The sequence below is a fragment of the Schistosoma haematobium genome, chromosome 3 (genome assembly GCF_000699445.3).
Source record: "Schistosoma haematobium chromosome 3, whole genome shotgun sequence".
Classification (NCBI taxonomy): Eukaryota; Metazoa; Platyhelminthes; class Trematoda; order Strigeidida; family Schistosomatidae; genus Schistosoma; species Schistosoma haematobium.
In genome coordinates, this window is record NC_067198.1 from 17,184,209 (window position 1) to 17,206,126 (window position 21,918).

General features: G+C 29.5%; 1 protein-coding gene across 2 annotated transcripts; it reads right to left on the minus strand.

Annotated features, from left to right (window-relative positions):
* Positions 1–782: 782 nt before the first annotated feature.
* On the minus strand, positions 783–16,845 carry MS3_00010588 (uncharacterized protein). Of its 2 annotated transcripts, none has more exons than XM_051218975.1 (3): positions 16,779–16,845; positions 8,351–8,415; positions 783–1,043 (listed from the first exon to the last, which is right to left on the minus strand). In XM_051218975.1, exons 2-3 carry the CDS (start codon positions 8,412–8,414, stop codon positions 871–873), a joined length of 237 nt encoding a protein of 78 aa, XP_051069113.1. In that variant the 5' UTR covers position 8,415; positions 16,779–16,845; the 3' UTR covers positions 783–870. The 2 variants fall into 2 exon arrangements, with proteins under 2 accessions (XP_051069113.1, XP_051069114.1); XM_051218976.1 differs by having other exon boundaries at positions 16,718–16,845.
* Positions 16,846–21,918: the final 5,073 nt, after the last annotated feature.

The window sequence follows — 21,918 nt, forward strand, 5'->3', positions numbered from 1 at the left end:
ACATATGTGACATTTTAGTTTCAACAAGAACTTTTATATAAATTTATACACAAAGGATTTTAATCAATTTACGTTTCTTTAACAGTTATAAAGATCATACAGTGATGAACAGTTTAGTGAGTAACACTTGTAATCTAAGATGATTGGTAGCCTGTTACTTATATTAGTCTTACGACAAATTTTTGTCAAAAAATTTCCATTATTAAACTGATAGACATTTTGTGAGTAAAATTCAAACAATTTAATCCAGTAAATCAATATGTATGTCCGTAATTTATTTTGACATTGGCCTGTTATGTAATCAGTTTCTGATACCGGAAAACGTTTTCAATCACTTTCTATGATGAAAGAATTTTATATTTTATTATAGACTTATATATTCTAAATAACTATTAACACTATTGTAAAGATTTGTTAAATGATATCGCCTTAAAGAGAGAATTTTCTCCACTAATTTGTCTTGATTTTGTTTTCAATAACTTATTAGGTTTGTTTCGCTTTTTTTTAATTATGTAATCGTACAGCTACTTTAGTAACAACTAGATCCAAATTTTGTAACTGCAATAAACATCCTTTGTTATACATTTTATGAAAAGGAAATACACTGTAAGTAACATTTCGATGCAACGTAGAAATATGATCAATATCTAAAGGTGTTTTTCTTCTTGGTTGTTATTGCTTATACGAAACGGTAAAATAAGAATGTTTTTTAAATGATGCTGCATTATTCAATGTTTCTCTTTTAAAATTCACTTTAAATTAGACAGATTAAAAATAATTGATTACAATAAATCTCAATTATTTAGTGCATTTTATTTTAATCATACATAGATTTCTTTTGTTTAAAAAAAACATAACATTGTCAGTTTATCATTTACGATAAATATCCCATAGACTAGGTAATTCATCCATTTCTTTGTAGATTGTTGGATGTGAGTTTCGTTTACCGAAACGAAATATTTGTCGGCGTTTATAAGGTGCGATGACACGATTTCGAGGATTATATTCTGAGGAATCCCACGGTTGTAATGAATTATTATCTTCTGTAAAAAAAAACGAGAGGTGAAAAAAAAAGAACAACAACATTATTAAACTGACAGAAAGTTGATTTGATAAATAATAATCATAATTGTAGCATTCATATCAGTAAATCTCGTCTTCAAGAATTGAAAGCATGTAGTTTGGTTTTTACTATGAAATGGTTATGAATTCAATAAATAAGATTCATATATGAACAGATTTCGAATGAAAACTGTTTTATTATGATTGTAAATTATATCCAGACTATGACAAATTAAAAATGTCAAATAATCCAAAGTTTTATCATATTTAAATCTACAAGACTTCTAGATATTTGAGTAATTGATATTAGCAGAATACACAATAGGTGTCTGATCTCATTTAGGACTTGTCCATTGTATACACACACAACCAAATGTTATTCTTCACGTTATAAGTCTAATCATTTACTCGACTTCGTAACGATTCATATGAGTCACAAACTTTTGATTGGTATTATATTGATCGTAATTTGTAGCATTCTCTATTTTCTCGTTTCTAATATTCCACAGTCAATCACTATCTATGATATAATCAAATTGTATATATAGACTTTGTCAAAATATTTATACTAAGAGATTACATTCCAATGATCACATATCATTTCAATCCTAAATATCATATTACAGAAATATGCAAATTTTATAACGGAGTGACCTTTATTATACTTCTCATTATCGGTTCAAACTAATAAATATATTTGCTATTGAAGTTAGATCGTTTTCAACGATTAGTCAACGTGTAACTTTACAGCTTTAAAGTGAATTATTTGAGGAATTTTCAGCTAATTCCTTATTTTTTCTAAATTCCGATTTAAATATCTGAAATTGACTATAAATGTTGGAATGATCAGCATGTAGTGTAAATATAAATTAAATTGTAGAATCAGTCAAGTTTAACGTTTGATCATGGATTCTGTAAAACGTGAACTTATATGAATCAAATATGATACAATAAATGTCTGTTGAGTGCTAAATAAATTGTTCAAGCACATGAAGATTAAATCATATAAGTTTTGATAGTAAAAACATGGAAATGATGAGGTTGTTTACATGAGGTGTGTAGTATTATGATATAATGAATAAAAACTATCTAACCATTGGTTACAAAGTCAGCTAATGTAAAAAAGGAGGGTGGGCCTATTTTGGGGATTTGAAGCTCAGTGAAAAAAGTTAGTTTACAAACTTTTATATTCAGTTTTCGAACCATTTAAACTCATGCAAATTAAAGTGTTTTCACCATAGCAGAACTGTTGTAAAGTGTATTTTAAAACAAGTAATATTTTATTAAATTTGGAAAAAAGTGAACAATATCAAGACTGGTGCTGTAATCTGAATAGTGTAGTTATACTCAATAATGAAAGGCTATTAGCGATATAAAAAAACACAGTACATAAAAGTTTCCATTAACCCCTGTCATCAATAAGCATCAAAATCGTATCCTAATAAGCTGGTATATAGTCATCTTCAGTAACTCGTGTAGAAATCCCTGTGCAAATAAGTAGGGTATCAGTACACTCAAAGGAAAAACAACCAAGCCCTCAGAGGTCATTTAGTTTCAGATAGGATTCCTAGGGTATTATTAGGAGTTTGTTTCTAAACTCACGTTTTTCTTGTCATGTATTAAGTGGATATACTAAAATAATCTACAGCATAAAATGATAAAACCTAAGCAGTTATAAGAAGAGACGAAAAGCGTAATTAAATTAAATTACAAACTGATCTGGAGCAGATGATATAAAGATAATTCTGAGTAACTGACTAATATCACTTGCTAAACGTTAGTAGTGAAATAAAAATTTTTATTTCAGGCTAGAATAAATAAATGAGTTGGACTTGTGTCTCCTGTATATCAATCAATCCCAACAAATATTACTGCATATCTCCTTAGGGTAAACAGCTATAACTTATTTTGAGAGAACTGTAATTTGACGCACAATTCAATACCTTAAATTACCTTACGATGGAATTTTTAAACAGGACAAATAAGTAGATTGGTTTCTCCTTTTTAACCAGTTTCCATTCTCAAACATCATTTAAATATTTTTATTTGTAAAACTGGTACTCTGACAATGAATTTTTAAGAAGAAAGAATCCACAAAGTTTCTACTTTTTTCTGCTTAACCTTTTGTAACAAAGAAATCAGTTGCGTTCTTCTAACCCACTTAAGAGTGAATATATCCAGTAATCATTTAGTGACGAAACAATAGCTATCATTTAAATATGAACTATGACGTATGGAAAGTCCTGTCAGAAGTAAACGCTTCTCACTGGCCCATTTTGTCTGAATTATTTTCAATCTGTAATCAGTTCGTAAGAAAAATGTCCGTTAAACAATATAATTAACCTGGATTCTGATCAGTGATTGACAGAATATCGATGAAAAGTCAATAAACAAAAGTATGAGGGTTTTTCAAATACCTTTTGTACTCGTAAAAGCATATAATTTCAGAAAACAGTAAATAACATTTTCTTTTTATTGTCAACCAATATGTGTACTTTTCGTTTTGTTTACATCAGTTTAATGTACTACTTGCTATAACTAAAGTTTTAATAAATTCAGTCAAATTATTTAACATCTATTTATACATTAAATATGTTTCCAATAGAGTTTACTTTCAATTATTGTCAGTAATGATATTCAAAAATTAATTAGAGTTCTCTCATTTGAATGACATTCATTATGGCATTAATTCTGGGTCCAAATTCTACTTATCATCACTAAAAAGAGAACTGAAATATTTTAGACATTTAATTCTGAGTTAGTTTAATGACATCTTTGTTAAGGATAAAAGTGATTTTTAACATAATTGTTAACTGTTGCAGCAGTTTGTATTTCCAAGCCGTGAACTTGAAATGCTTATTTATAAATCAAAATGTCAATTTTATGGACTCCTTTTCGCTAGATGCTTATTGAAAGTTAAGAATGAATGAATATCTATCCTATCATGGTAGTGCCAGATTACTACTAGGACCAGGCTTAATATCATTTATGTACACGGATAGTGAATATTTTACCAAAAAAAGAGCCATTGTTTAACCAATTTTAGCTGGTAAGTTGATAATTTTCCTCCAACATCTTATTCAAATAAAAATAAACTTACCACTTTTTCTATAAATCTAACCAAAGAAAAAAAGTTTTGCAACCTGCCTGAAAAGACTGTGGGAGATACTTAAATTATACAAAATGTTTCTTATTATAAATTAATATATATTTTGTTTAAGTCAGCTGAATAATTGAAAAAAAACAAAAATAAAAATAGTTTCGATTATGTCGATATAAGCAATTTATTCCCATTTGGACAACAACTATTTTTTTCCTCCTGCAAGCAAATTTCTCCCCATTCATAAATCACTTCTCAAGGAAACAGATATATATATATATATATATATATATATATATATATTATGGAAGAAACTTAAGACTTATGGAAATGTTATTGTTATTGTTAGGAAGTAAATAATAAGTTCTCATGAATAAATATCATTTGATAATAAAACTGTTGAAAGTAGTTATGGTTCAATTTATTAGTAAATAGCTCAGAGTTATGATATAGAATTCTTTATATCCGATAACATTTACACAATGATGAATTATTTCATACTGAAATCAACAAATATAACAACTGGTAGCTAGCAGTGGAATTCATAATGAGCATTTCGTCCTATTTAAGACTCGTCAATTGGGTGTACCTGCATTTCAGAGTTGATATTAACCCCGGGAATTGAACATCGATGAGAAGAAGATTCAACCAACTAATGCAAAAATGAATTAAATACAACTGTTTGTTTAGACTAGAAAAAACTTATATAAATCGAAGGACTGCTGAATGTAATGGTTGATATTAACAACTCGACAAAATCTGTGAACTGTAATATGATTGAATCCAAATCATTTGATATAGAGTAACTGTGAATTAAATCAACAAATAAATAATCAACTTCACCTTACTGATTACCAATTAGTACTTTTGAGAATTATAATCAATGTGATCTGCCAGTTATTTGCTTTATATAAGTAGACAGGAACTCAAATAATATTATTTGCTACGTAAACTTTCAAAATATAATGGGCCATCAGATAATTCAACCAGTAAATTTAACAGAAATTACAGAACGTAACCAACTAAATTTGATACATGTCTATGTAACCATTTTGTACTAAAAAGTTCCAGTGAATGCTATTTTTGCATATTTTCTAGTTAATAACTACCGCCATTCGTCTACAACTTTGGTACAAATAAGCATTTATATTTCTGTTTACTTATCTATGTTATTTCATAATATGATTTATGAAACTACACTGGGAATGAGACATACTGTTTAAATCTATCTAAATTTATATATTATTGCTTCAGCTAATCCAAGCAACTACCCATAATTAAGTATGTAGAGACTAGTATACAATAGTTGGTATTAAAGATAATAGAAAGTAGTAACTCTGAATTATATACTATTTAGAACCCATCAACACATCACATCAGTAAAGTTAACTAAATTATAGCTTTTCGGAAATATTGAACTACTCTGTTGATACTAAGTTAGAATTAACTAGCTTAGAGGATACACCAATAAGATATAGCAAACATCCGATTGATCACTACCAAGGGATTGTTCGGTGAAGTAGAGTTTCAGAATAATATTCAATATTTATTACCTGAAGTTTAAAAAAAGCATTGGGCTTCATTTCCTGTTAAAGATTTTATTCTGACATTTGGATCTTTTGGCAAAACATAGAGTATTTCACAAAATGTGGAAGGTTTCCTGATGTTCTCATGGCTTTGTTTGCGCTCTTTTTACACAAGCGACGTTCAACTGATTATCTTTTACTAATCATTTTTAAACTAACTGATCAAGTTTTTTTCATAATCACTCAACTAGATAACTTATAGAACATACCTATATATAACTAAGTTGTTCCACAATTTTGGAGTAATGTCAATCATATTCAGGAAAGAAAACAAATAGACAAGTTACAAGTTCATGATCATTTCGTTTTGTAAGTATGAAACGTGAAATCCTGTCATTCACTTTCACATACATTTTACAATTGAAGCACTCAATGGAATGTACTACTCTGTTCAGAAAACAGTTAAACTAATTGTAATCAAAGCTTTCCAAATAAAATTCTGAATACAGAAATCATCTGTTGACTCTACATTCTTTCTATGATCACCTACTATTCATTCGTCATAGCAATCACTCTTATGTTAATCATATTGGATAATGATGAATTTAATATTATCTGGCTAGGTAACTAAAACTTATAGTTATTACCAAATTCCACTTAACACATATAGTTCCATTTACATTCATTGATGATGACTTAGTCATTTTGTTGACTATATGAATAAACTCTATTTCTACTTCATAAGTGAATATATAACTAATTAGCCATAAATTATAATGATTGTATATAGAGAAACCACTTTTTATAATAATTGTTATTACAATCATTACTCCTTATTTTAAAAACCCATAATTTATTTTATAATTTATAACTACTCAAATGTTCTAGATGAATATTTCGCATTGCAATATAAATCCTGGAAAGGAATTAATAAAAATATATCGAAATTTCTAAAATCTCCACAAAACCGCTTCTGATAATAATCATCTGCTCACTAGTGACTGACTTCAAGAGGCATTACCTGGAGTTCTAGTGAGAAGCAGTGACCAGTGGAGTTCAACCAGGTCTGTTGTGAGATATCAGCTCACTGAAGACAATGGTGTACGGTAGCGCGATTTCGTGGATTGGTTGAAGTTAGACATTAACACCGTTGGATGCCGGTCGACTCGGTGGTCTAATGGTTAGGCGCTCGCGCGCAAAACTGATAGGTCCTGTGTTCTAATCTCGCGGGGGGCGGGATCGTGGATGCGCACTGCTGAGGAGTCTCATGCTGGGACGAAACGGACGTCCGGTGCTTCCATGTTTTCCATGGTGGTCTAGCTTCAACTGACTCATGATTTCAACTATTGAAAAATACATATCTTCTTAAACGCTCTTTTTCAATATGGTACATAAATAAGCCCAATAAAATCGTCACTGATCACAAATTTCTTTCTAATCATACAATTTATTTACGTACCATATTGAGTTTCCTAATATGAAAGAAGTATTTAGAGCTATTATCATCACAGTAAAACTAAAGCAATCCCACCTATCTTAATTACTAAGTTCTTAATTTAGAAACAATAATTAAACAAATAAATGAACACCGAAAAACAAAGCAAAGAAGTTTTAAGGATTTGGATATTTTGTCTAATCTAAAATATACTACTTATTTTAGACTGTTCTAAAAGGATCATACATATAATATCAACATGTATTACATTAAGAACCAGAGAAATAAGTCAATTACAGTTTCCGTTGTTAACATCACCTGGAGATGTATTTATTATCAGTAAGCAATAACCAGCTGTTTCATTCTAGTTTATTATTTACCGGTACCATTCACTTACGACAACCTCGAAGTGGCGTGAAACAGATATTGTTCAGCTAGTTTCTGTTCATGACGATGTCTATTTATAAGAATGGATTAATTTGAGTAAACTGTCAGGCTAAAAGAAGACAAATTTAAAATTTAACACTATTATCCACTAATTTATTTCTGTTTTTTATTACTTAAAAGTGATATATATTCTCAAATGTCATCTGTAGACGAATTAATGAGTTCTCAAACTACAGCATTTAGACACATTTCCGCTGTTTTTCATTTCCATTCAACTTATTGTTGAAATGGTATCAAAACTGCATTTTGATAAGAGCCGTTTATTTATTAGCCATATTAGACGTATGTGCTTTTGATATAATAAAGCATAAATATTTTTATCCTTTTAAGTGAACTTGGATATTAGCTAGCAGTGAAATCCAGGATCCCAAAGAAACAATGATCAAACTTCAGTTCATAATATTAACAAGAAGAAGATACAAAAAATTAAGAGTAAAGATCCATTAGTTTTACAGTTTTGTTCTGAACCTTCGACAGTTGAAGTACATTGAGAAGTGAACCAAGTTGAATTTAGCAAATTAAACAAACAGGTGAGCTATAGGTGAAATTTTTCACACGTAACATTTCCTTCTTTTATGAAAAAAGATAAATCAACTACAGAAATGTTTCTGTGTAGCAAATTCAAATAACAATTTATTGGATTATATACCATGAGTAAACCTTCAGAAACCGTCGAATGGTATCATTATTTATACGTATTATTTAGCATGTTAAGACTTATAAAGCTATTTAAAAATAGAAATACTGTTGTGCTTTAGCAAAAACTATAGTTCAACCTACCTTCACAGGAAACTTCGCTTAATATATATAGACTGATCAATAAATGTAATGCCAATTTAATCATTCTGAAACAAAAATACAAACAATAAAAGGAAATATGATTATAGTACATGAAAGCATTATAATAACTTAATAAATTTAAGCCAGAAATAAATCATCCATGAATTAATTAGATTTTTTGAAATTAGAACCTAATGGGTTATTCCCCTAAGAAACTACTTATTTTCTATGGCTACTATGCTTTAAATATTTTTAGAATTTCTTTTCAATATTTCAACATTTACAAACACATTTTTCTAATAATGAGGTGACTGAATGGATGATGTATCTTAAGGCTGATTAAACTTGAAATTCTAAGACATTATATTCGATTTACAGACAAACAGAAGACCTCTTTGATCAAAAATTACTCTGTACAAAACATAATATACGGTAGGAAAGAAAAAAAAGGATATGGGATGAATCTTATCATAATTGAGTTAAATAAAATATCTCCTTTGAGGAAGCATCAACAATCAGTTTATATATAATCCACATATTTGTAGAAAAAGAATAATAATTTCGGGAAAATCATGAAACCATTGCTTCAGCTGTTTACTAACCGAAACCCTATAACTTCAAATAGGCTTTTATGCACTAACTTTACAAAAGTTATCATTGACAGTTCAGCCTGATTAAAAATTATTTTCAGTATTACTGTGTATTATAATCTGAATAGCTTCATTAAAACTTATCATTAGGATTATTGTAAACTGTCTTCTTTCTTTCAACATTTACGTCACTATTGTTTGATAATAATAACAAAATCTTCACATTTGTATTATACATCTCCAAAAGTGTAATCTCTTGAAAATCCTCATCAATAAACTTAAGATTTTCTTTATGATCTCATAATGTAAGTGAATAAAAAGAGCAAAGTATTTTGATAATTTTATGTATATGTTTATCCATTGGTTTCTTTAATTTTCATTAGTTTTACTCTGATTTAGTTCAATGTTATCTCAAGTAGTATGTGTAGATGAATTGCAATTTTTCTAAGGAACATTTAATCTAATACTTTTCTAATTAGACTTATTGGAAATGTAACAAACTTTCTTTGTTTTAAACTTAAAAAAACTTTATGTTTTTAAAAATATTTTTTTATTAAACTGGGTCGTTTATCTAATTATCTGCCAACAACATTTTATATATAAAAAACCACCGACGCTATTACAATTATAATTAGAGAGGGGTTTTGTGGATTTCATAGTAATTTAGTAATTGAATTCATGAGTCAATTGAAGCTAGACCATCATGGAAAACCTGGAAGCACTAGACGGCCATTTCATCCTAGTATGTGACTCCTTAGCAGTGTGACATTCGTGAGATAGTAACTCACTGATGGCGGACGGTGGCGCAACTTAGTGGATTAGTTGGAGATAGATATTAACACCGTTGAATGCCGGGCGGATCAGTAGTTTAGGGGTTAAGCACTTGCGCGCGAAACTGATAGGTCCTGGGATTGAATCCCGCTGGGCGTGATCGTGGATGCGCACTGCTGTGGAGTTCCATGCTAGGACGAAACGACCGTCCAGTGTTTCCAGGTTTTCCATGATAGTCTAGCACCAATTGACTAATGAATTCGACTATCAAAATTGCTATTACAATTGTCTGGGAAACCCAATAATCCTGGTAATTATAAGAAGATCAGTTTTTTAAAAGGGACTTAAATAACTAGCAAGACTATGAATATTAGAATGTTTATTATTGTAAGTCTTATGATTCTATGCATTAAGTAAACGATTTGTCATATACTAGTATCGTGTGAAATAATTCATGATATTATTTTAATAACCTCTGTCAATATCCTATCAAGCAACTGATTTTAAAAATTTGATTAATGATACTTCTATATAATATCTTTAATAGAAAATGGAATTTAGAAACCATCAACATTACAATACATAGTTATACTTGAAAATCATATTTTCCATACTCCTTGATTGTTTATTTTTCTAAATCTGAACATTTCTTATTACGTAATTTTAATAGTTTTTAATTCATGTTTATTCAGTGTAAATATTTCAAGTCATTGACATACTTCCTATCATGAAACATTGGTTCAAGCCTTTATTATTCTTATCACAACTAGTGCACCTGCTATTACGTTATCTGTGTGTACTTTTCTACTTATTACGTTTATTTATGTAATCTATCCCACTGACTGATAAACTACATTGATTGGTTTAATAATTTCGTACATGCACATTAATATTTATGTTAATTAGAGTAACTCCTGATCATGATCTAATTGAAAACAATGTTATTCACTTTATGTGTTGGGTCCGTATACCGTATAAAGTAAATTTGTGTGAAATTATTTTTAATAAAAACAAATGTAAGGCTAATCCGTATCTGAATAAACGTTCCCAGTGTTTGTCAATACAACATAGTTCGCCAGTTCATCAAAATGAGAAGTAATAAAGGACATCTCACAACCGTTCTTTTTTTATGGTTGTATCTTTTACCATACCTGCTAGAATATGATACCAAACATCGTTTGATGTACTTTTTTTTAAAAAAAGTGAATGATTTATTTCACTTCGAATATTACATTGAATCCTTGGGATCATATGCGAATTTAGTCTTATTTCAGATTATTCTATAAGCCACTATGTCGACTTTAACATAATTGCTTTCAAGTGTAGTTCTGCTATTACGTTATCTCTTCATTCATGCTTAGTCCTATGAAAACTATACTGTTTAGAGAGGAGGCTTTTTTAGAAGTATCTCATACAACGGCTTGCTTTCCACAAACATATTTCGTATAAGTCACCTGAAGAAATTAACATTACATCGAGATTTATAGTGATAATTCTATCTAATTTTAGTTATGTTTCAGAAAAAAAAACAGCATTTTTATTGTAGTTTAAATGAAAAATTATGATACATAAATGACTTAAGTTGTACATCAAGTCTCATGTCGTTTTATTTTGGAAAATGTATCATTTTGTAATTAGTTTCTTCTGTCAGTGTTCTACAGTGATTGATGTGATTCATTTTAATGCATTCAATATTTAAGAAACATTTTCAGTGAGACTATAATTTATGGACGACCTTTGAGCAACGCGAAATAACCTTGAAAATATCCACCTGTTAACTAGAACTAAATGAGGGTTGTACAGCAATGTGAGGAATTAGAATTATGATTTACGGTTGATGGTAAGGGTTAGGAATTAGATTTAGGGTTTTCATCACGAACTGACATCAGCTATAATGTCAAAATAGTATTTGACCAAATGAGTGTATGAATTTTGTGCTAAAATCCGAAACCTGTTATCTTATACCTGATTGGTTCGTTCATAAATTACAGTCTCGCCAAATTTTCTTATATCCAGAATAAATAAGTACGAAAACGTTACACCAATTTGTAAATGATTAATGAGCTAATTAATTCAATAGTCAATCATTAAATGTTCCCGTTTATCTTAAATCAAAGTTTTACTCATATGTTATTCATTCACTTTACATTCCGAACAAATTACATTAGAAACCTTCATTGTTCACACATGCATGCAGTGACAGACTGAAATTGTATATATGATGTCCTCATTTAGTTAAACAAATTATACATATCTATTTAATGTAAGACCAAAACTACGAAAGTTCTAATAAAAATAACCGTTCAATTTTGATATCTGTCTGTAAAACAAATTTACTATAAATGATTAAAGTAATGAATAAAACTATGAAATTTCTGAAATTCACTTGGTATTATTTACTTAAATCTTACCATTGATGTTTAGGACTGAAATTGATCAGTCTGTTATTGGTCTATGTGCATACTATGGCGTATTGCATCGATATTGTCTTACTTCACAAGCATTATAAACAAAAACAGATAGTAGCTAGTGTGTTCCGGATTCCACTACTAACCACTATCCATCTTTACTTATTATGAAATCTTTATTTTGAAAAATGTATATATGTAATTAACCAAAATAGTTTCCTTTCATGTGTGATACTTTTTAGGTGAGGAAAAATTTAATTTTTCCTTTTAAATTATAAAAAGTAACTATTGATGTTTATCCTAACCAAAAATACAAATATGATACTGATTTTTTTCTTTTGAAATCATTTTTGGTTGTTTTTAATTAAATGAGAAGTCATGACATGAAAAATAATTGATTCAGTCTTATAGATTCATTATTTTCAATGGCTAAAATCATGAGTCAATTGAAGCTAGACCACCATGAAAAGCCTGGAAGCACTGGACGGCCGTTTCGTCCCATTGTGGGACTCCTCAGCAGTGCGCATCCACGACCTGGCCCATCGAGAGATTCGAACCCAGGACCTACTGATTTCGCGTGCGAGCACTTAACCAATAGACCACTGACCCTGCCAGCATCCAACGGTGTTAATGTCTAACTTCAACTAATCCACGAAATTGAGCGACACATCCATCATTGTCTTCAGTGAGTTACTATCTCAAGATCTTAAACACTGAAATTACTATAATATCCACAAAACCCATCTGTTATTTATTTTTTTGTTTAAAAATAAATAAGAGAATAATTTAAGGTGGTAAATATTCTTTACAGTTGGGGAAAGTAGTTAGGTAAGAAAAAGGGAATTTATGAAAAATTCCATTATTAAATAAGTTTATTAAAATCTATATGCTATAGATTAATGATAAAATTTCGTGTGTAACTATGTAAGTTTTGTTTAAGAATAATACAGACAATTATACAAACTACAGTATTCTTACATAAATAATTTTAAGAATAATTAAAGTATGTGAGTAATTGGAGCTATTCATATGTGACCCTAATGTCCCTATGTGACTATTGCCGGTCCCAAGCCTGGATAAAGGAGAAGGGTTGGGCATTGGATTAACGACCTCATCTCGTAGAAAACTAACTCGCTAAAAAAACGGTAACCAGAAAAAAAGTAGGTAACATGTGAGAGGGTGTCAATGTTTTAAGAAATAAACCTGCAAAGATGGTATTTTATCGAAAACCTTTTCAAAAATATTTTTTCGAAAATGAATTCTATTAATTTTCTGTTAGTTCTCAGTTATAGAATTATCATTGTCAGATTGTTTCGATTACTTTAAAAATAGTTTATAATAACAACTAAATACTTAAAGTTTTAGAAAAAAAACGTCTGTCATTTTTAGGTGAATAATAGTATATACATTAAAACGGAGTATTAGGTTTAAAGAAATATGGTTGGACAAGTTGAGTTTATAGTGTATCATGTTATCTAACTACAGCATACGTCTACCATTTTATCCATGACAAGTCATGATTACTTAATGTTTCATTCTAACCCGACTATTAATCTATTGTTTATCAATCCATGTATGTTGTCATGTATCCCCAAACGTATCAATTTATATTGCACACTTTCTGTGAGAATGTGTACTTTGGTTGTATGCATTTATCTGCTTGTTTTATTGTATATTTTGTCTGTTTTTTTGTATGGGGATTCATGCTTAATCAGAGTGAGTAGGCGTGTAACATCTCGCCTAGCTGCTTCTATTCAATTTTCATTCTTTATTCGCCCCCATTGCACGGACGAAATAACTTCAAATACACTGCATCTGACTTTTTTATACAGCTGTTGTACAATAGAGTTAGCCGTATAATAATATACGAAATAAAATGAAGAACTATGTTTCATCATACGCATCACTAACTAGAGTTAACCTGAAAGAGAGAAAAGTTATTCAATAAGTAGTATTATACATTTAATTGATTCATACTTGATGATGGGTCATGTTTTATGAAATTCAAGGCAAATAAGTTTGAAATTATTTGCACAAATATTCATTGTTTATAGATGTAAAGTTTTTCTGTTTATATAGTAATAGCGAACTGATATCAAGTATGTAGAATTACATAAACAGACTGTCTGTTTTTTTCTTTAACTCATCAATGATTTACATCTATTTATCAGTTTAATCATTTGGTAAAATGCCTGTAATAATTAAATGCATATGTGATATCAGCTTTAACTATTTGTATAAATGAAGTGATTTCACAGACCTAAAAATTCCTAGATATAGTACATTTCCAGGTATGGATGAGGTTCAACAATAATAAAATTGGATTCTCATTCAATCATTTTTACTAAATTAAATAAAGTATTTTAGTCTACAACCCAAAAATTATATCTCTACATGTGATTGAAATGTAGGTGAAAATTTAAAAGACATATTACTGGAATTTTGTTTCCATAAACAATGGTTTAAGTAATGGTGGCTAAGATTAAGTTATCTAATATTATGTAAACTGAAGATGATAAATATCTGTGAATATATGGCTTTCAATGCATAGTAATATCATTTTACAATGTATTCAGAACCATGGAAGTAAATATTAAACTCAAAAGCTGTTTTAAAGGGTAGTCACTAAGTGATGGAAGAGTTTTTGGTTTCATATTTAATTATTATAATGATCGTTTTGTTTTATTACATTGATAATTATAAATTTCATAAATCTATAAAGTCTGAATAACAAACCTTATGGATGAAAATTAGTTTTTCAACTAAGAATATAATCCTACTTACTTACTTGCGCCTGTTACTCCTAATGGAGCATAGGCCGTTGACCAGCATTCTCTGACCCACTCTGTCCTGAGAATATAATCAGTAATGTGTAAATATTTAGCTTATAATCTTTTAATACACGAGAAAAAATCGGTGTTTTTTTCTGAGCTGAATAGTTTGTGTGTTGTACTATCATTGAAATTCAAAGAAATAGCTGATATCCACATGTGTGGAAATTTAAATATGTTACTAACTAATTTTATGACATTATTAATATGATCATTAGGACATCAAAGAACATAAAACCATCCGAATTATCCTCTTTAATTACACACTTTCTTCTTACTGTCTAGAAGAAACTTCAGTGTTTAACTATGATAAATAAGATATAACTGCTTAGCTGAACAGTTAAAGCTACATGTGACACATATATTCTATTGATATTTACTTTCTATATTCTGTTAAATGAATTTACTTTATAAGGCTGTAAGTAATATTTTGTATAGTTGATAAAATATAACTGACAATTCTGCTTTAATTACCATAGTACAAGTCATTTTTTCCCAGTAATTTATATCAACAGTCAGCTGTAAGTAATTAGGTTATAATATTTTTTCTCAAACACCAGGATATTAAATGTAACATACTACCTTTTTCCCAAGAATCTATCAAGAAAGAAGTAATCTAGAAAAGTTGAATTAACAAGGATTATTATAAATCTAAGCAAAAATATGCCTGTTAATCTAAATTAAGCAAATCTGTCCTCTAGAACTATAATAAATTAGATTATATCATGTTATGGTCTTTACTTTAAGTATATTGGGCACAGAAGTGTTCAGTTAATCGATTTAGAATTTCTTTTTCATTCTGTACTAAAATTAGCTAAAACTGAATGTAAACAACAGAAATATTTTATCCAAACATGAAGATTCTGAAGTGGATATATTTACCATTGGATTATACAACCCTTATAACATTATTAGGTGAATGAGTCATGAAATGGCATGGCCACATTTTAATGCTGTAAGTGATTTACGATTTTGTTTATAGCTTCCTTAAATTATCAGAAATCATTTTAACAAATAAAAAGGGATTATCAAAGACTTTTCTATAGAATAAAACTATAGTAACATAGAACCTGACGAATTGGAGGATATTTTCACCAACAAAAAATTACAAAACCTTACATAGATATTTTTAATGTAATCAAAACCTAGTCATGTCTTAAAGAAGTCATCACTTGCTATCTATTCCATTCTTAGAATAAATAGTAATAAAACCATGCTTAAATATAAATGAAATAATTGAATCTAATATAGAAGTAAAGTTACATATACAAATAGAAAATTTATAAAAAGGTTTACCATATGCTAACTAGTGACTAGTTTCGTGAGACAATTCTCAGAGTTCTAGTGAGAAGCCGTGATCAGTGAAGATAATCCGTGTCGGATAGAGAAAGGTATCTAACTCACTACAATGGAAGATGGTCGTGCGATTTCGTGAATTAGTTTAAGTTAGACATTACCACCGTTGGATGCCGGCCAGCTCAGTAGTCTAAAGGTTAAGCGTTCACTCTCGAGACCGTAGGTCCTGAGTTTGAATCCCGTGAGCGGGATTGTCGATGTGCACTGCTGAGGCGTCTCACAATGGGACGAAATGGCTGTTCAGTGCTTTCAGGTTTTCAGTAGTGGTCTAACATCAATCGGTTTTATGATCAAAAAGGTTTTAAGTCTAATAATTAGTATTTTCTCCAAATCATACTAAAAGTTTATAAGATGAATTAACAACAGAATAAAAGTAATCATTTTAACAACAAATATTTATTCAACACTTACATTATAAAAAACGTTCTTCTTCTACTGTTTATTATTATAATAAATTATTTATTTCACTAACTTGGTTTAAATGACTGTAATAAATTTTTTTAATTGAAGTAGATTTCTTCCATATACTACGTTGAATTATCTGAGTAAAGCTATCTCACTGAGTAAAATATATCAGTAATTCGGCTTTTTTGATTGGTCAACTGTATCATCCAATAAAACGTTTTTTTATTGTGAATATTAGTGATTATTAATTATTACTCATTAAGAATTAGAAACTGTCATTATTTTCTTTAAAAATTTTTTACATACTTTGTACAATATATTTGATGGAAAGAAAATCATTTTAATAAATTTCTACCTTCACACTTCTGAGGAGTCCCACAATAGGACGAAACGGCAGTTTTTTGAATCACTCTTTATAATAAGTGATTTTAAAATCAAAGCATTTTATCTGTTATTATTAATCTAAGTGTAGTTATTCCTTATTATCGAATTTCTACGAAACCGTTAACCTTTAAAAACATGAATTCCTCTAACAAATTTGTTATAGAAGGTTTAAGAGAATGTGAACAACTCATTTTGTTTAAATACAAGTTTTCTCAATCTGGAATATTTTACTATACGTCATGGATTTGAATGAGTTTTCGACAGAAATGACTACACTTCATATATGTTATATCTCTTTAGCGATTGGCTCATTACAAAGTTCTTTACGAATAAATATTCTTTTAATAGTAGTAGTTCCAAACATTTCGATTCGCTTATCTATACATGCGAATTCTGTTAATTTGTATCGCATTGTTCACTTCATTATAAGGTTCAATAGTTGAATCCATGAGTGAATTGAAGCTAGATCACTATGGAAAACATGGAGGCACTGGGCGGCAGCAGTGTGCATCTACGACGAACGGTGGCGAAATGTCGTGGATTGGTCAAAGTTAGACATTAACACCTTTGGATTCCGGTTCAGTGGTCTAGAGCTTAAGCGTTCATGTGCGAGACTGATAGGTGCTGGGTTGGAATCTCGCTAGGCAGGATCGTGGATGCGCAATGCTGAGGGAACCCATAATAAGACGAAACGGTCTTTCAGTGCTTTCAGGTTTTCCATGGTGGTCTAGCTTCAATCGACTCATGATCTCAACTATTAAAATTACTATAATATCCACAAACCCCTCTATGATCATTGTATGATGTTAGAAATTTTACATTTTGAATTATAGTGAATATATTTTATGACTATATAATGTAAAGTTTCATCTGTGTAAATTCTCTAGCGAAATAAACATCGTATTTCTATATCAGATAAAAACAACATGAACCATGTCTTGACAACTTCAAAAGTAATTGCATTAAGGTACTCTGACGAAAAGAACAAACTTCAAATGGTACATCATTTATAGTAAGTTTATGTTGAAAAGCGTAATAAATTTGAAAAGATTAACACAATTTCACATTACCATATTTGATTCAAATTAGTTTTATTAAGCCTATAACATTTCAAAATATGAATTACAGATCAAGATAACAATAGGTCAATAAAGTTATTTTAACTAAACTGAAATTACTATGAATTAAATCAGCATTAACTTATATTCCATTATATAGTATAACTCAATGAGTTGAAGTTATAATTTAAAGAGTTTAGTCTCTCGTTAAATTCTAAATGATACTTTCTCAGCAACTGTAATTCTTTTTTTTGGTTACCAAAATGTTCTTTTCGGAGCATTAAACAAAATAACAGGCAACGTTTTTATAAAATATATAGATTTATAGACTGCATATGATTACAGTTATTATTATTACCATTTGACATGCATAGTTTTATGGTATTGTAAAACCGTTAAAAAGCGTTCCATATTAATTTTCATCACTGATACCAATTCTGTTTTTTTACATAACTAATAATTGGTTTATGAACGATCCAATAAGATCTTGTTCATATAACAAATTTTGAATTAAAATCTATGTATCTGGATATAAATTATTTTAAATAATTATTCAACTTATACTATTTGTTTTTTTGTTTTTTGCTTTTTTTTGGAAATCCAGAACAGTGATTAGGAGGCAATGCGTTTTCTAATAAATTCAATAAATTTATTATCTTTTATAATTAATATCAGATGGGTTTTGTGGAGATTGTAGTAATTTCAACAGTTTAGATCATGAGTCAATTGAAGCTAGACCACCATAGAAAACCTGGAAGCACTGGGCGACCGTTTCGTCCTATTGTGGGACTTCTCAGCAGTGCGCATCCACGTCCCCACCTCGCTTGGTTCGAACGCAGAACCTATCAGTCTCGAGCCAGGCGCTTAACCAACTAGACTACTGAGCTGTTCGGCATCCAACAGTGTTAATGTCTGACTTCAACTAATCCACGAAATTGAGTGACACATCCACCACTGTCTTCAGTGAGTTACTACCTCACAACTGATCCGGTTGAACTCCACTGGCCATTGCTTCTCACTAGGACTCCAGGATGTATCTCTTGAAGCCAGTCACTAGTGGGCATATGTTGGTTAGTATCAGATGGGTTTTGTGGAGACTGTAGTAATTTCAATAGTTGAGATCATGAGTCGATTAGTTAAGCGCCTGGCACGAGACTAATAGGTCCTGGGTTCCAACCCTGTGAGGCGGGGTCGTGGAGTCCCACAATGGGATGAAACGGCCGTCCAGCACTTCCAGGTTTTCTATGGTGGTTTAGCTTCAATTAACTCATGATCTCAACCATTGAAACTTTATAATTAAGTCAAATCAATCGTAAGCAAATCTCAGGATTACTATAAAATGTAATAATAATAGTAATATATATACAAGTTTATAATGAAATTAAATTAACTACTATGACACAATTTTATTAATTTCGTTAGAATTTATTGTTTAACTATACAATGTACATCTTTATTTTTTTAGAAATACTACTCATCTGACGAGATAGATTCTACATAAATATCAGTCTAATAACAATTACTTCGCTTTAAACATATCGAATATTTACTTAATTTGTATTACTTTATGGAGTGCATGGTACCAAAATACTTATAACACTACTTTATTAACTTCAAACTCCTAAAGTTTGATCATTTTCATCAATTACATGCTGTATGAGATTCCAATACCTATGTGATTGTAAGCAGCTGATGAGTAAAGACGAAATATGATTAATTCATATTGTTTTTCTTCAATTGTTATATTGGCTTTATTCAAATTTTCATAAACTTACGTACATTTGCAGCGTAAGTGACTGATTTTTCATAGTAACTTTGAATACCTAAGTACTCGAATAAGCACATCAGAGGAAGAATATATATATATTCGTATGTAAACGCTTTACTCACTGTGCCACAATATTTTGTAACTGATAATTCTCAGTTAATGTGAAATCCCCAATTTGTTGACATAAATTACCTAAATTAAAATCGCCAATTTGTGTATCAACTAATTCCGCTTTACTATTCAGTAACAATTATTGTAAGGATTTAGAAGGCAACTGAATAAAGTCTTATGATGGTCGGTACTTACGTATGATTATGAAAGTGATGATTTTCTCAAAGTAATTCAAATCATCACATCTGTGTATGTTAATACATGGCTATTGGTTTCAGAGTAATAATCAAGTTAGTCAAGTCGTAATGTGACCACTATTTGATTGAAAATCTTTGATCACCATTGATAAAGTATTAAAATACATTATTTACTACTGGAGTTAAAACCAACGTATATATATATATACATGGTAAACATTTAGATAGAATGCTCAATTGCTTTTGTAAGTGTAGATTAAAATACTCAAAAGTACACTCATAAATAATCTAATCTTATTAAATTGAAGTATTTTTAAGAGAAGTGTCAATAAATCAAATTAGTGATAAGTCATGATAACTTTATCTTATGAATATTACATTAAGAAAGTATTCAACGTAAATAGACATTAAGAAGTCAATTATTTTTATCTGATTATGTTAACATATATGAGTACAAAAATGAAAATGATTATTAGTACATATTACAATTATCAATGAATGCGTAATCTTTATTATCCAATCCTAATACATGGTGATGAGTTAATGAAAAAATAATTAAATAAAACTGAGTAAAAGCACTTTACTTACAAAATAATATAACATGGCTAAATAATATATTTCATATGATATTCAAACTCTGCGAAAACTTGTTATTATATTTGAAAGTATGAAAACTAATAAAAAAAATAAAGCATATTGCTGAGGAGTCCCATGTTGGGACGAAACGGCCATACAGTGCTTTCAGGTTTTCGATGATGGTCTAATTTATATCAACTTGTGAATTCAACTGTTAAAACATTACGATCTCCATGAATCCCCATAGGGAGAAATAAATATGATAATAAATTAATTTTTTATGTTTATTTATTATAGTGATTTTGTAAACGATTAGTGAAGATAGAATTCGAAGCATCAAATTATCTATCCAGCAACATGATGATAGTTAGTATAAACTTGCACTCATATCATCTAATATTAACATGTCATTTAGTTTGTTAGTAGAAACAAAGAAATCTCTCTATCTATTGAAAGGTCTTAATTAACAATTTATAAAGAGATTTTAATTGAACAAACTAGTTTAAAACGTCACGATTATGCATGACATTTTAAGTACTTCACATGCATTCCACCTTCAGTTAGATAATACACTTGAATGTTAACATTTAGTGCATATACATTACAGAAACAGTTGATTGTTACGTTTGTTGCAAGTTTGTGGCTACGTATTTCAATGGTTTCTTTTGACCAAATGTATCAAAAGCACAATAAATGATTGAACAGTTTTACATTTTGTATATAGTAGTTCACCATCAATTTTCTTTTTCCATCCTATCAACTAAGAGAAAATGGAAGACTGAATTTTAAAAATGATCATAAAATCGGACTTACTGTTTTTGTGATTAAGTTTTCAAAGATATATTGATAGTCTTGAAAATCTCCTAGTCGCAACTGAACACTGTACACAATTGGACGCATTCACTTCTTATAAACAATAAGAAATTCACAAAAAAATAGATTTTTAATTCAGACTGATTATATTTATTACACATCAATGAGTAGAAAATTTGTATTTCTTACGTTTCTGTTAGGAATATTAGATCCCCAGAATTCACTTGGTAAATGTTTTCCTTTTGTAATTTTATTTTGGAAATTCGGGCATTTTGTTTTTGCGCCAAAAGCACTCGTTTT